This window comes from Rhipicephalus sanguineus, chromosome 7 (assembly GCF_013339695.2).
Source record: "Rhipicephalus sanguineus isolate Rsan-2018 chromosome 7, BIME_Rsan_1.4, whole genome shotgun sequence".
Taxonomy (NCBI): Eukaryota; Metazoa; Arthropoda; class Arachnida; order Ixodida; family Ixodidae; genus Rhipicephalus; species Rhipicephalus sanguineus.
This window is the reverse complement of record NC_051182.1, coordinates 114,221,292-114,235,982: the sequence shown is the minus strand read 5'-3', so window position 1 is coordinate 114,235,982 and position 14,691 is coordinate 114,221,292. Positions and strand designations below refer to the sequence as shown.

The 14,691-nt window shown below is 47.4% G+C and overlaps 3 protein-coding genes across 3 annotated transcripts; 2 read left to right on the top strand and 1 right to left on the bottom strand.

Annotated features, from left to right (window-relative positions):
• The first annotated feature begins 682 nt into the window (after positions 1–682).
• Positions 683–2,532, top strand: LOC119400854 (uncharacterized). The gene is made up of 5 exons (XM_049417474.1): positions 683–812; positions 1,217–1,400; positions 1,460–1,829; positions 1,913–2,077; positions 2,195–2,532. The coding sequence occupies exons 1-5, from the start codon at positions 683–685 to the stop codon at positions 2,399–2,401; spliced, it is 1,056 nt and encodes a 351-aa protein (XP_049273431.1). The 3' UTR covers positions 2,402–2,532.
• A 1,114-nt stretch (positions 2,533–3,646) lies between these two features.
• On the bottom strand, positions 3,647–5,493 carry LOC119400853 (uncharacterized). Its single transcript, XM_049417615.1, has 2 exons — positions 4,966–5,493; positions 3,647–4,148 (listed from the first exon to the last, which is right to left on the bottom strand). The coding sequence occupies exons 1-2, from the start codon at positions 5,154–5,156 to the stop codon at positions 3,926–3,928; spliced, it is 414 nt and encodes a 137-aa protein (XP_049273572.1). The 5' UTR covers positions 5,157–5,493; the 3' UTR covers positions 3,647–3,925.
• Positions 5,494–5,753: 260 nt separating this feature from the next.
• Positions 5,754–14,216, top strand: LOC119398946 (pseudouridine-5'-phosphatase). Its single transcript, XM_037665763.1, has 3 exons — positions 5,754–5,811; positions 12,056–12,274; positions 13,978–14,216. The coding sequence occupies exons 1-3, from the start codon at positions 5,754–5,756 to the stop codon at positions 14,214–14,216; spliced, it is 516 nt and encodes a 171-aa protein (XP_037521691.1).
• The last annotated feature ends 475 nt before the right edge of the window (positions 14,217–14,691 follow it).

The following is a 14,691-nucleotide window of genomic DNA, read 5'->3' as shown; positions in this document are numbered from 1 at the left end:
TTGAGTGTGCCACAGATTTTCTAAATTTTTTCACTCTGTGCTTCAGATTTTTGATGAAAGACCGGAAGAAGAAAATTTCGAACATGCAGTGCCACTTCCTTCAAACAGCACAGTGTCTTCTGAAGACAGCTTCACGAAGTGTGGGACTGGAATTGGCACTCGGCAAGAACATTGTGATATTGAGCATGCAGTAGAGATGCGTAAGAAAGACCGGGAAGAAACAGTGCACATTACTGGCTTACTGCAAAATGCTATTTCTTCAAGTGGCCTAACAGGTGGGTAATTAGGCAGCCTGGTGTTAGGTTTTTTTTTTTTTGCGTGTTTGGCATCACTTATACAAACATGCACTTCTGCAGATTTTTCAGAGGAGAGTGAACACTCGGTTAAATTCCATGATGAGCATCAAGACATGGATCGAGCATCAGAAAACACGGAGTGTGGAAACACATCTACCACATTCACCACTGACAGTAAATCGCAAAACCTAAAAAACATCACTGATTTACTGCAGACTGCCATTACCTCAAGTGGCCTTACAGGTGGGTAATTGTGCAACATGGTGTTATGTCCATGTTTTTGGTGATTTGCTTCACTTATATGAATGTGTATTTTTCTAGATTATTTCGAGGCAAGTGAACTCTCAATCGAATTTCATAATGAGGGTCAAGCTGGGCATGAGAACATGCATGAAGCATCAGAGAACAAGGAGTGTGAAAACACATCCACTGCATTCATCACTGACAGTACAGGGCAACACCTGAAAAACATCACTGGGTTATTGCAAGCTGCCATTTACCCAAATGGCCTAACAGGTGAGTAATTAGGCAACATTGTGACATTTTCGGTGTGTTTTGCCTCACTCATACGAACATGTATTTCTCCAGATTTTTCTGAGGAGAGCGAACGCCCAATCGAACTCCATGATAAGGATCAAGTTGGGCATGAGAACATGGCTCGAGGATCAGAGAACACAGAATGTGAAAACGCACTGTCTGCTGCAGTCATCACTGATAGTACAGGGCAAGACCTGAAAATCACGTTAGATGCAGCAGTTCAAACAGCAATGATCTGTCGGAGTCTGGGTACATATTTTGATGTGTTGTGCCTCTCTTCCTTCCCTTTCATAACTTGTAGAGCTTTGTTTTATTGTTCCTTATGCATAATCAAGTCTCTTGGTTTGCCTGTGACTAATAAAACTGTCTGTGATTCTCTAAAGGAGTGCAAACGACCAGGAATACAAGGTCACGTGCTGTCCAGACCAATGCCATTGAGGGACCACGAACGTCATCGCCTGCCTTCTTAGAGCCCCAGTCCTATTCCTTCAATTCAGATTTTGATGAAGACTTGGAAGATAGGAACATTGATTCTTCATTCGCTCTGTCAGAGGACAGTCACCCAGGGTATGTACAAAACTGACTTGAAGTACCAAGATGAAACAATGTGTCTTTCCATGTTTCAGAAATAATGAACACGCACCGCTGCCCCTTCATGAAGAGCGAAAATTTATTGTGTTTGAATCTTCCCTGGATGAACTACTCTGGGCATGCCCAGTGTGTGCGCAGCGCTGCACAGGTGTTGACAAAAGAGTAAGAGGCACAATGCTGTATGTGGAACGAATATGCAAAAATCAGCATGTGTCTGCTTGGGCTAGCCAGCCAAAAATTCAAATGAAAGCAGCGGGGAACGTCTTGGTACCTGCTGCAGCTCTGTACTCTGGGTGCAGTATTTCAAAATTTTTGAGAGCACTCAAGAGTACAGGCATAGTGTGTCCAAATTACCGGTATCATTTTGCGGTACAGAAAGCTCTCCTCGTCCCAGCAATTACAATGGTATGTGATATATTTCTTTTTTTATCGATAAAGTAGATTTTCTTGGTAATCATTGCTTTATAAAACTTATTTTGTCTTCTCAGGTTTGGACGAAGCACCAGAACAGTCTTTTTGAAAGTGTTGCTGGGAAACCGCTACGCCTTGCAGGGGACGGAAGGGCAGATTCTCCCGGGCACTCTGCAAAATACGGAACCTACTCCCTCATTGACATCGACCGAAACAAGGTCCTCCATGTCGAAACTGTGCAGGTATGTCTCTTACACTAAGTGTGCATGTCTGGCAGCCTCAAATGCTTGTAATTTTCAAACATTTATTGTCATCTTGAGCTTTATTAAATAATTTACCATAAACTGCTTATATTGCAGTCGAACGAAACAGGTGGCAGCAGTCAGATGGAGCTAGAGGGTCTCAAGAGGTCGTTGCAGATATTTGAGGCGAATGGTTTGATCATTGACCTCATGGTCACAGATCGCCACACTCAGATCAAGGCATTTGCTGCCAAAGAGGGAAACTTCGAGCACAATTATGACTGTTGGCACATTGGCAAATGTAAGCATTGTAAACCATACTAAAAAAATATGAATTTCATAAAACAGGCGGTGTGCCAGTTTTCAACACATTTTGTTGTGTTTTCTCCAGCACTCAGAAAAAAGCTAACAGCAGCCAGCAAACTGAAGAAGTACGGCAGCATCACACCATGGATTAACGCGATCATCAACCATTTTTACTGGTGTGCAGTGTCAAGTGAGGGCCAGCCAGACCTTATACTTCCTAAGTGGCGCTCACTTGCTGCCCACATAGCAAACGTGCACACGCATGATGATCAACTGTATCCCAGGTGTCAACATGATGCGCTGCCGAACAAGAAGTGGCTGGAAGAAGGTACACCAGTTTTTCTTTTTTGCATATGTTTCTGTATAGCATTCCTATGTTTTTTTTCCAAACTTATTGCTCTAGGCTCTCCAGCCCATCAAAAAGTCAAAGCTATTATTCTAAATAAAGCACTGTTGAGGGACATGCCAAAGCTGTCGACATCGGCACAGACATTTGCAGCGGAGTCGTTCCATAGCACAATCATTCAGTTCGCACCCAAGGCTACTCATTTCCACTACTCAAGTATGGTTGCAAGGTAAGATGTTCATTTGGCAATAAGAAATGCTGTGTGTAATTGTCTTCTAAAGAACTACTTGACAGGACACAAGACAGACCAGCACAGCCTGTTTCTTGTCTCCTAGTGTCCTGTCCTGCTGTGCCGTTTATTAAATGATTCTGTACCAACTTTCCAAACTTTCAGCACTAGTTATGCAAATGTCTCTTTTCCCAGGACCCGCCTTGCAGCCTTGCATTATAATGAGAATAGTGCAAGAGAGCATGCAACAAATCAAGGAAAAGATAGATATGTAATAAAGTATCCAAAATCGAAGAAGACTGCCATTGCTGCACCACTGAAGAAGGCCTGCACATATGGTATGAGCCACTATTGACTAATGCAGTGCCTAACTAACTGTTTTCGTTTCAGGTTATATCAAAGAGCTCATGGAGTCCACCGTGGAGATTTGTAGACGGGCGGGATCGCTAAAAGAAGCCTCACTTCAGGCTAATGTCATCATGCCACCAACTCTCTCTAGCGAGTTTGAGCATGAGGACAAGGATTCACTCATTGCCAAAAGGAGGGCACGCTTTAATCGGAAATGCATGTGGACTTGAGCTAATTCATGTGTGATGACAGCCCTGATCACTCCAGGATGTACGCCAATAAATAATACCACAAATATGCTTTTTCTTATGTTTATTGTCTAGAATGCATAGGTCTATGGGTCGAAGTAGCCGGTGTAGTGGCCATCCTGTGTTGGGAACTCCTTCCGGATCCTCTGGACAGCACAGCTTGGGATTACGACCCTTTTTCCCTTGCCTAGTTTGCCGTATGTCCACCACACGAACTGCCTATATGCAGTGTACCTGTATTTGCTAAGGAATAAAAAGAAGAGGTTGAGAAGTGCCGAATGTTTGCACACATTTCAGAAGACTGCAAAAGTAAAAGAAACCAGTGTTCATGCTTCGAAAAATTGAGGGTTGCTCTAAAAACAAATTTCCACTTACTCATGCTCTTGTCTGTGCCTTAGATTATATGGGCAGTAGTACTGCAGCTTTACGTACTCTAAGTCGAGTACATGCCGATTCAGACAATAAAGCTGAAAGAGTGGATGCAATGTGATGCACTCGTGTTCCTCCGCAGCACTGTCAACATTCTTTTGCTCTCGGCAGCACACCCGCTCCTTTGCCGTCGGCATGTCGGTGCAGCGGTCGCCACAGCAGCACCTGTTGATAAGATAAGCGTGCATGCATGCATAAGCGATTACACAGAACAGCAAACACATGAAGAAATGTAGCTCTCTGGCTTCAGTACAGTATGTGCGCGGCCCGGTGTGCCACCCCTGGCTACGCCATTGGTCCTCAGTGCCGCAAACCGCCCCCCCCCCCTCCTCGAAATTTTTTTGCTATGTAACTTAGAGCACAAAATAACACTCGACCACGTCTGCCTGCCCAGCCCCCACTCCAAATCAAGGATGTCCCCCCACACCTCCAAAATAAATTTCTGCCTACGCCCCTGCTGCGGACCGCAATATTTCTGACCTATTAGATAAAGTACAGAATGCTTGTATGAAAGGGAGGCCTCGGAAAATAAACTTCAGACGCGTGGTGTTTTCTCTGTAAAAGTAGGCTTGGATGGCAACCGACCTACTCGCTATTGCACTTCAATTTTGCTTGATTGGCGACACTGGATGGGTTAGTTTTCCTCCCGTAATCGACTGCTGCGAACGAGACGCGCACCACTCGCGCCGATTCGCCGTCGCGCACGTGTACGATTGCAAGGCGACTCTTGCACGAAAGAAATTGAACCGCCTTCAACGACAACATTGCGACTCTCGGACATGTTAGTAAGGGCAGTAATTTTTGACCGGCTAAAATTAACAAGGTATCTAAGTTTGCTTTTACAATGAACGTGGTGCGAGCACGCGAGCGATACGAGCACCGAGAACATTTTCCGAAAGCCCACTACACCGGCGGCCACGCGTGTAGCGCCCCGCCGAAAAAACTTGTTTTCCTTCTGCGTGGAAAAGCACGAGGCACTTACCAAATTGCTGGTCCCGGCTGCCGACCCACGTTGGGCGATGGCGGCTCGTCTGGCTCGTCGTCCTCGCTGTCGCTTGACGAAGCGGAAGGGTCACACGCATACGGTTGAATTTGGCGCATCCGTTTTGGAGGCCTCTCGAACTCGGAGTCGCAATCACCGCTCGTGGAACCGCTGTCACACGCACCTTGCATCTTTTCGCGCTCGCGACACGCTCGGTAGTTGTAGTGACGAAGAAGCGCTATTTGTCTGCCATGTGGGGACAAGGCTCAGCGGAGCGCCACACAAGCCACCCTCGGTTCTTGAGAGGAGAGGTGGAGAAAGGGAAGTGGCAGGGCAGGAGAGAGCGTGCCGGTTGCCCCCCTCTTGCTCGGGCATTTGACGTCACATCCGTCGACAAGCGCACTGGCGTGGAGCCGCCGCGCTCTCACAATCCACTAAAAATACGGCCAACTGCTCGAAATTACGTGAAATAAACGCTGTTTATAGGAACAGTCGTGTCGTCTGAGTCGAATGTAAGAGTTTTCGTAGATTTTTCAAAATTTTGTTCAGTATCCCTTTAAAGGAAAAGCAACCGAGTTACATAGGGCTGCAGTAGGAGTCACACTTCCATCACTTAAACATTTTCATAGCAGGTACGCTTGTATATATACTATTGTGCTTCTTCCCGCAACACACACGTCTCACTAACTTCCTACCTCTGTTCATTGCCTCTATTCAGCACATCTCCTAGTCATCCGAGGACGACGCAAAAAGGCAAGCCGTGTTGTGCTACTGCTGGCAAGCGAACGATGTCCACCTTCAAATCCGTGTCGCACGTGCTGTTTGACCTCGACGGCCTGCTGTTAGGTGAGCGGCGTCTCAATGACGACATACAATATGGGTCCTTATCACTTTGCATTAACATTCATCTGCGGCTGTGTCGCTGCCGAAATTTACATCATGGCCAGTGCTTTCTTTGCTCGTTCGTCGTATATCGTTGACGATGACTCTTGGTAAGATGGCGAATAAGTGAACTCCCAGAAATAAAAGTTTGCGTAAAGGTTATTGCATATCTCTCTGATCCGCGAGGACGCGTAAGGTCAATGAGTCCAGGTTTTACGAAGCACGATGGAAGCATTCGTTCATCATAATGCTCCAATTACACTGCGTTTTTTTTTCTCTTTTTTTTTAACACGAAAGTGTTTCATGGCGGGGTCCACCAAGAATTTCATGACGTATTTCCGTCACGGAAATACGTCAGCAAAATAAACGCCATCAGATGGCAAAGAAAAAGAACTATAAGAAAAAGTTCCGTTGACGGGAGTCGAACCCATGTCCTCTCGGTCCGCTACGATGGCTGGCGGGCGTTTAGCCAACTGAGTTACCGCTGAGCACATAACGGAGGCTACATGAACGCGCCTTTTATCTTTCACACCTTCCTCTCACAGCGCTTTTGGATGGATGAATTATGAGCGTCCCCTTTATAAAGGGGCGGTGGCGTGTGCCAATACGCTCGAAAAAACGACCGTCCCATTCGGCGTGTTTCCAATCCACCTCGTGGATGGATGGGAATGGATTGAGGCCTTATGAGCGTCCCCTTTTAAAACGGGGGGCGGTGGACATGGCGCCACCAGGCTCGAAGAAAAAAAAAAAATGGAAAGAAAAAAAAAAGCTTCCTTGTTTCATGGTGGCCTAATAACTTATCTACATTGATTAAAGTCTATGTTATTATACCAAAAAAATATAATTCCACGGTCCATCTCTCCCCCTGCCTCTGAAGGCAGAATGACCTTATTTTTCCCCCATTATTTATTTGTTGTTCTTTATCTCTACCTTTTCTGCCACCAATACTCTAACCGTCTCTACTTCTTATTTCTATCGCGGACGTGTTCAGCTTTCCATTGTTGTCCCTAAAACCCAAGGCTTCATGTAGACTCGTGCCCACACGTATACCTGGGTGAATATCGCCACATTCAATCAGTACATGTTCCATCGTTTCCTTAGTTCCCCGCAGCATGTACATTGTTCTTCTTCGTACTAAATCTCGCTTATAACTACGCGTTCTAAGGCAGCCCGACCCTTGCTTCAACAGTAAAGCGCTTCCCCTGAATTAATCGTAAACTTTTCCCTCCTTATTTCGTTTTTTTCCTTGTCGGTAGTTACTCAGAGCCGGCTTCTTTTCCATCGCTGTCATCCATAAGTCCCTCTCCGCCTCTCTGGCCTTCCGCTTAATGCTCCTTGTTGCCATATCGCCCGCACTGCCAGCCGTATATTTACTGGTGAGCCTCCTAGTTCTTTTCTCCACTGCGTGTCAACGCTTTTTTCTATACAAATACCTGAAAACCTTCTCTGCCCATCTACTCTCCTTCATTTTCCTCAGCCTCTCTTCGAATCTCATTTTGCTCTGCGCTTCCCTCACTTCAAAGCCTGTCATCCCATATCACCCTTTACCGCCTCATTTGTCGTCTTCCCGTGAGCGCCCAACGCGAGGCGGCACCACACCGTCCTTTGATTTACATCCATTCCTGATTGCACCTCTGACTTCATGCACCCCACTGAGTTCCCAAATGTAAGCCCCGGAACCATCACACCCTTCCACAGCCCTCGAAGCACCTCGTACCTATTGTATCCCCATAAAGCTCTGTGCTTCATAATTGCAGCATTCTAATACGCCACACTCGGACGACGCAACACTTCCTCTGCTTCCACCGATACGCGATGCTCCTAGGTGTCCCTCTCTCCACTTTCTTTTATTTCTTTCGGTGGCCGTGAGAGCGCGCGCTGTGCACTGTGCTGTGGCGCACCCGACAAGACCGGCATGGCTCGTCGCTTTCGTCGCGTCTTCCTTGAACGTTGCAACGTAATATTGTGTTAAGGCGGTGGCCACACGTCGGACGATAAGCCCTGATTTCGTTCAGCTTGCCATCTCATCAACGGCAATGTTTCAGACGCCTCAGTTGTGTAATTTTGTCCGTTGGTTGCTGGACAAGATGGCCTCCTGCAAGACCGCGTTTTTCCAAGTCAGCTGTGTGCGTAGTTCTCGGCGTCGTAGCAGTTTGGTGACGCGAGGATGTCAATTGGTGCTACATCGTGGGAATCGCTGAACTGACTGCAAGCTTGACGACATTGTGCCAGAATATTCTAGCGTACTGTACGCGCACGATTGTGCTACACTTAAAATACCGCGCTTGGCCTCGAGCGTCAACCTGGTACGCCTGTGTGCAACAAGCGTCTTGTTATCGTTGTTGCGTCGGTTAATATTGAATTGCAATTGGAATACCGTTTTTGCAAAGGTAAGTGAAGCTGTAAGTAGTTGTCCTGCTATATGCTCTCTACTCCACGAACATTACTTCTAGAATCGCATTTTATTTTGAGCTGCACGTACCAAAGGAGAATCTAGCATACGAGATACATTGCACGCGTGCGCATTTCCTATATAAATCTGAGCAATGCTACGCGTGCGCATTTCCTATATAAGTCTGAGTGATGCCATGCTCAATTTAAAGCGCATGTGTTAGAGGATTGTGGCTTCAATGGTGAAAGTGATTAGATATTCCGAAATAGGTGATTGCAATGCAGTTAGAACTTTCTCATGTGTTAATACGGTCTGTGAACAAAAAAAAAACGCTGTGTGAATGTTTGTTGGTCATTTGCTACAGTACTTTCACGCATTATTATGCAGCTGTGTGGCGGCTGTTAAAACGTTCAGCAAGTTAGATTTTGGTTTTCTTGGCCTAGTTGAGTGCTACGAGTGTTGGGCGAAGATAAAATCGCGTGTCTTTTGTGCGTTTCTTAAGCAGGCAAACAGCCGTAATAGTCATTGTTGTTGTACTGTTTGGGGTGTTCAATAAAACAAGAATGCTGTTTTGTACTGCAACAATTTTTATTTCATCTGTGTTAACAGATCACGCAAACAACTTGGACACATGCACGTAAGAAACGTACGCAGTGCATCACGCGCACGCATAAAAAACGGACCTGTCATTTTAAAACAAATAATATAGAACAATCGACGTAACAGACGGCATGGTTGTCTAGTGGAGCAGCGTCGGCAGTACAAATATCAAACCAGAATGAAACATGAATAGAAAAACGGAGAGTAACAGGCGCTTTGCCCACGGCTTCTATGAACCGCGCATATCCACCTATCGCCACCGTCCGCCGTTGGTGGCGCCACCAGTACCACTGAAAGCAGCAGCGCACGAGGCGGATAGAAGTTTAATTTCGTCAACGATATAACACACTGCGAGGTGGTGGCTTTAGCCCAAGCCTTACTCATAGAATTCATCTATATCGAAATATAGCTCTCGGACGCTGGCCTGGCTGTCGCACCGCTTTCCCCGCTCGCCCTGTAAGAATTAACGGCCAGGCTAGACGGAAGACACGACGCGCGTAGCGTTTCTCCTCGCGTTTCGCGGCGCTTTGAAGGAGTGCATATCGAGTATCGGTGTTCATTAGATGCGAAGTATCTTAAGGCCGAGCTCAATGCGGTGGTGTGCGGCGTGACCACCCTTACTGCGCATACCCTCTCCATACACCTCTCCACTCACCCTTTCCACTTTCCTTCTCCCCTTCCACTCTCCACCTTCCCTCTCCCCTTCCCCTCTCCCCTTCCCCTCTCCCCTTCCCCTCTCCACTTTCCCTCACCCCTTCCCCTCTCCCCTCCCCCTTTCCACTCTCCCTCTGAAACGCGGGCTAGACATGCCGAAATTCTCTCCTGCGCAACGCCGCGATGAGCTCGAGCGCATGCGCGTCCCCTCCCCTTCTCTCTCCTCTCCTACGCTGCCCCCCTCTCGCCCGCCTGTCGACCGCGTTCCCCGCTCGCCCTGTGAGAATTAACGGCCAGGCTAGATGGAAGATACGACGCGCGTAGCGTCCCTCTTCGCGTTCCACAACGCGAGGTCGGTAGCATGCCCAACGAACGCCAACGGAACGCGATCGTGCAAGTGCTCCGGCTTCGCATCGCCTCATGGTCCCCTTTAGCGGGAGATGGTGTAATTTTTATGTTCTTGTTGATGCCATCTTTGCGTGGGGTTCACCATATGCGGTACCTACGTATATATTAAGAACTTCAGCTGCCACAAGGGTTAAATGATGATCGTTAGTCGTCGGTGCGGAGATGTGCCACTAGGCGTCAGCCTGAGTGCGTCCACATCAAATGGTGCTATATCTGCCAAACAGTAGACATTGTAGAAGCTCTCATATACTAGTGCACTGTAAACAGTCAACTACTTCTGTGACTACACGTTTCACTTTCGTGTTATACCAATTCCTATGACAGAGGGATCAGCCACCTTTCTTTTTTTCACTTCCTCTAATTTCATTGCAAGTACTCATAAATATATATTTATCGGACAATGGGCTTGCTCAAAAATAGCATTGAACCGCGCCCAATAAATGTTACCATTCCTGAAATACACGCTTCGCAACCGCAACCTTCAAGCGTGTCTCCTGAGGAGTATATCTTGTCAGTCTTACATTATTTATTGCATTTGAATAGCTTTTGGTGTAGCGCGAAAGGAAACACGCACACGAGAATGCACATAGGAACACCAAGAATATTCAAATGAGTAACCAACAAGCCCACGTTGCAACCCTCATTTATTGCAGCCGCCACGGTGGTACATTGGTTACGGTGTTCGGCTGCTGACCCGGAAGTCGCGGGTTCGATCGCATTTCGATGCAGGAAAAATGCTAGAGAGGTCCATGTACTACGTGATGTCACTTCAAGGTAAAGAACACCACATGCGCAGTTCAAGAATAAAAGCGCTAACATGACAGGGACAAGAAAGGGCACGACACGAGCGCTTAAAGGGACACTAATGGCAAATATTAAGTCGGCGTTGATTGTTTAAATAGCGGTCCAGAAACCTCGTAGTGCTACTTTTGTGCCAAGGAAGTGCTTTTCTTTAAATAAAATCACGTTTTAGTGGTCCGCATCGTGTTAGCGCGCTTCAAATCACCCGCCTGAAAGCGGCCTTTCCGACGTCACTGTTTCCGTGCCCAACGTTGCCCGCCTTTACTGCACGGCGGCGTGCTCTGGCGGCATGCACCAATCGGGCATCCGGCAACATCACATGTATGCGGCATTTTGTCGAACTTTCGGTCACAGCGACTTTCACGAGCATGCAAAACACACGCGGCAGTACGCGATACCGAAACTACCACTGAGACGCGACTGCGTGAGCGAATCCGGGCGCCAGGTGAAGCGCAGTTCGGCGAAAGCGGAATCTTTGAACCACGCGCGCCATTCGCCATCGCAACGCCAAAGAGGTTCTTTTTTTCCATGAACCAAACAGGAACGAACGAGCCACATTTTATTACGTCTCTTGATGCACGAAATGTTCTTTTTTTTTTATTGCAGCTAGTATGATTACTAGTGATTAATTGTAGTCGGACGCTCTCACGTCATTGCGATCAGTTCCAAAATGTCCGGCTCATGGCGCTCATCGTGTGATACATTTAGCTTAATTTCTCGGTAAGTAGGGCACTGCTGTTGATAATATTGCCCTTTTAGACGTTGTCATACATTTAGCTTTCACTCTGACATAAATTGTTATTTGCCTTTAGTGTCCCTTTAAGCGCTCTTGTTGTGGCTATTCTTGTTCCTGCCGTGTTAGCGCTTTGAATTTTTGAACCAGTAGCAACTACAGCTTGCCTTGCCGTTTTGCAACACCAAATGATCTACATTTCCGGAGCTTCCACCACGGCGTACCTCAAATCATATCGTGGTTTCAGGACGTTACACTGCCCCAGGTAATATTATTGCAACATATCTTGTAGTATTAAAATTAAGAATTCTTCGCTTTTTTTCGGTCACTCTATGTCATTGCACTGCACTGCATTGAAGCGAAAATGTTTGCGATATATAGCAGCATTTAAAAGCCCTACGAAGACACCATAGGGGAGAACACTCGTTGTGAAGACTTCGCACTCGGTACACATAGCTAAAAGGAATTTCCTCCAGCTTGATATGGATTGATCAACGCAATTTAAACGTGCATTCGGAGCGGATCAGACAGATATGCACAGTCGTTCTGTATGGTGCCATTCTGTCTTCATTCTGCTATCTACTCTTTACGCTCTCCACTGTCCCTTTTTTTTGTTGCAGACACCGAGAAACTCTACTCGCGCGCTGCGGAGATGCTTGCATCTAGCTACGGCAAACAATTTACCTGGGAGCTTGACAGGCGCGTGCTGGGCACACCAGACTTCGACGCGGCGCGCACGATCGTCGAATCCCTTGGCCTGCCGATCACTCCGAGCGAGTGCATGGAGAAGCTGAACCAGATCTGCGGGGAATATTACCACGACTGTGACCTAATGCCTGGTGAGCGCTTAACTGTTGATATCCTTATGCCACACTGTTGGCGCAGCAGCCGCAAGCGGCTGTAATCCTTCACATTCCACGTTGACAACCGTAGAGCTTTAGGTTTAGTGCAGTATTTTGTGAATTGCATTGCATTTCACAATCGCCTTCTTTCCAGATGGCGGTTACCAAGAGCGACACGCGACACAATGGGACCGGACGTCAACATTAAGCTGCTTAAAACAGGCCAGGGATAATAATCATAATTGCAGAGCTTTACGTCCCAAAATCACGATATGATTAAGGGGGATGCCGTAGTGGGGGGCTCCTGAAAGTTCGACCACCTGGGGCACCCAAATCTATGTACACGGGCCTTTAGCATTTGCGCCTCCATCGAAAATGCGGCCGCCGCGGCCGCATTTTTGTTCCCGCCACCTTTGGATCAGCAGCCGAGCGCCATAACCACTACATCACCATGGCGGGTAACATGCCGAGGATGACAAGGTGTCTTTGACATAGATATGTGCTCCTGTCGAAACGACGGCCAGCCTCTCTGAGGCACTTCCTCCTGCTCGTTCAACCTATCCCCAGCTTCCACTTCTGAATTTCTGGATATTTTGCCGAACTTCGCAGCGCACCAAACTTCAGCCATCACTAAAGCTGCTCAGGTCTCGTGAGGCGGATATACCAGTGATTACTTTCCGCGGTTGCGGTAACAATGCGCTACACATGGTACATCTCCTATGGCCTTCCGTGGTGGTTACCATAGCTGACCAGTGTCCCTTAGCCCAATCCAGAACTTCAATGAGACGGCGACTTGAACAAATGATTAAACTGAACTCTTCTTACACATAAGGCTGGTCCTTATACATGACGTTATTGTATACGGGTTGTTCTAAGACAAGTGCAGCACACCTCATACAACACATTCAAACAAATAGCTGCCGCTGCCGTATACGTGTTTGTACTGCTAGTATTTTCCTGTGAAATACTGACTGCAGTAAACATGACCTTTCAGTCTTAGTCAAGGGCCCCACAGGTCTTAGCCACCCATCCAACCTCGTCGAGCAGCGCTAGCCGGTTGGACAGATCAGAGCTGGACAGTCGCCCCTCCCAATGCTCCAAATTATGTATTGATGTCATGTTTGTGTCTGTCAGGTGTGGGGGATGCTTTGAGCAGCCTCGGGTAATGTGGTATAATGTTGAATATTCTCCACACCAAGGGCAGGAACCTCTATAGCGCATCGGAAACATGGTGTGTAATCTTTTTCAGTGGGGGGATGAACCCTGGTTTGAATTCTTCTCCAACTGATGGCCTCCGTTCCTGCTAGATGTTTTTGGGAGGGGAGTATACTTGTCCGGTAAAATGCTGTTGAGCAAGCAAGTCCGTTGCGATTGTAGGGCTTTAATTTTGATAAAGCGTTTCGACTTGGAATTCTACTGAGTAGGTAAATGTCACTGCTCGTAAAGTTAATGCACGAGCCATGGCTTCCGGCCACTCATTTCCCCCTAACACCTGGTTTACTGGCCGCAAACTTTGGCTACCTGGCGAGCACTTATCTCGCAAGGAACGGCGTTAATCAGTGATTAAAATCAGATCAAGTAAGTGAACACGTTATGTGTGTATCTTATTTCATGTTTATCTTTACTGCATTCGCTATGTCGTGCAGCGATGAAAGAAGACTGAAGTCTGAAGATCTTCAAGCGAAGTTGCGCGTATGCAGGCGCTGAACGTCTCCTGCGCCACCTGAAGGCTCACGGTGTTCCCATGGCTGTCGCGACGAGCACCACGCCTGCTTTGTTCGATCTCAAGATGTCACGGCATCGAGACCTTGTGCCACTCTTTCACCACGTGGTCTGTACCGGCGGAGGAACGAAAGTAAAGCGCGGCAAGCCACACCCAGACATCTTCCTCCTGGCTGCGTCAATGTTCGACGAGAAGCCGCCTTCCGAAAAGGTGTAGTCGATGTCAAATGTTGTGTACTTTTACTGCTCTACATGGTGTAAACTTCTATCGGAACCAGCTCTTCTGAACCCTAGACGTTTTGCTTACATTTTTGCTGTTAGCGACGTGAGAGTCCGGAGAGGTAGTGCGATCTGGCCGGGCCGAGCTGAATCAAGCAAGTACAGAACTGTCTTTCCAGAGAGCTAGACCGTTCTAGTTCTCTTCTCGCGTAAACTTTCGGCAGCGGCCTAGTACCGAATGAGTCCACTTTTTAAACGTCTTTTCCTGAAGGCCACTAGGTGAAAAGACACGTGTGGTTGCAGGAGGCATCACAAGATGTTGATACCATCGTCCGGTAACTAAAGGCCCTGTACCGGTAGCGCAATGTTGTTTGCTCGCGTGTTCGCCGACGCAAGGAAGAAAACGACAAGTGCGAGGAGCAAACCGCACCGGCAGACTGCTGGGTTGCACCCCCAGCTGAATCGCCACCGCC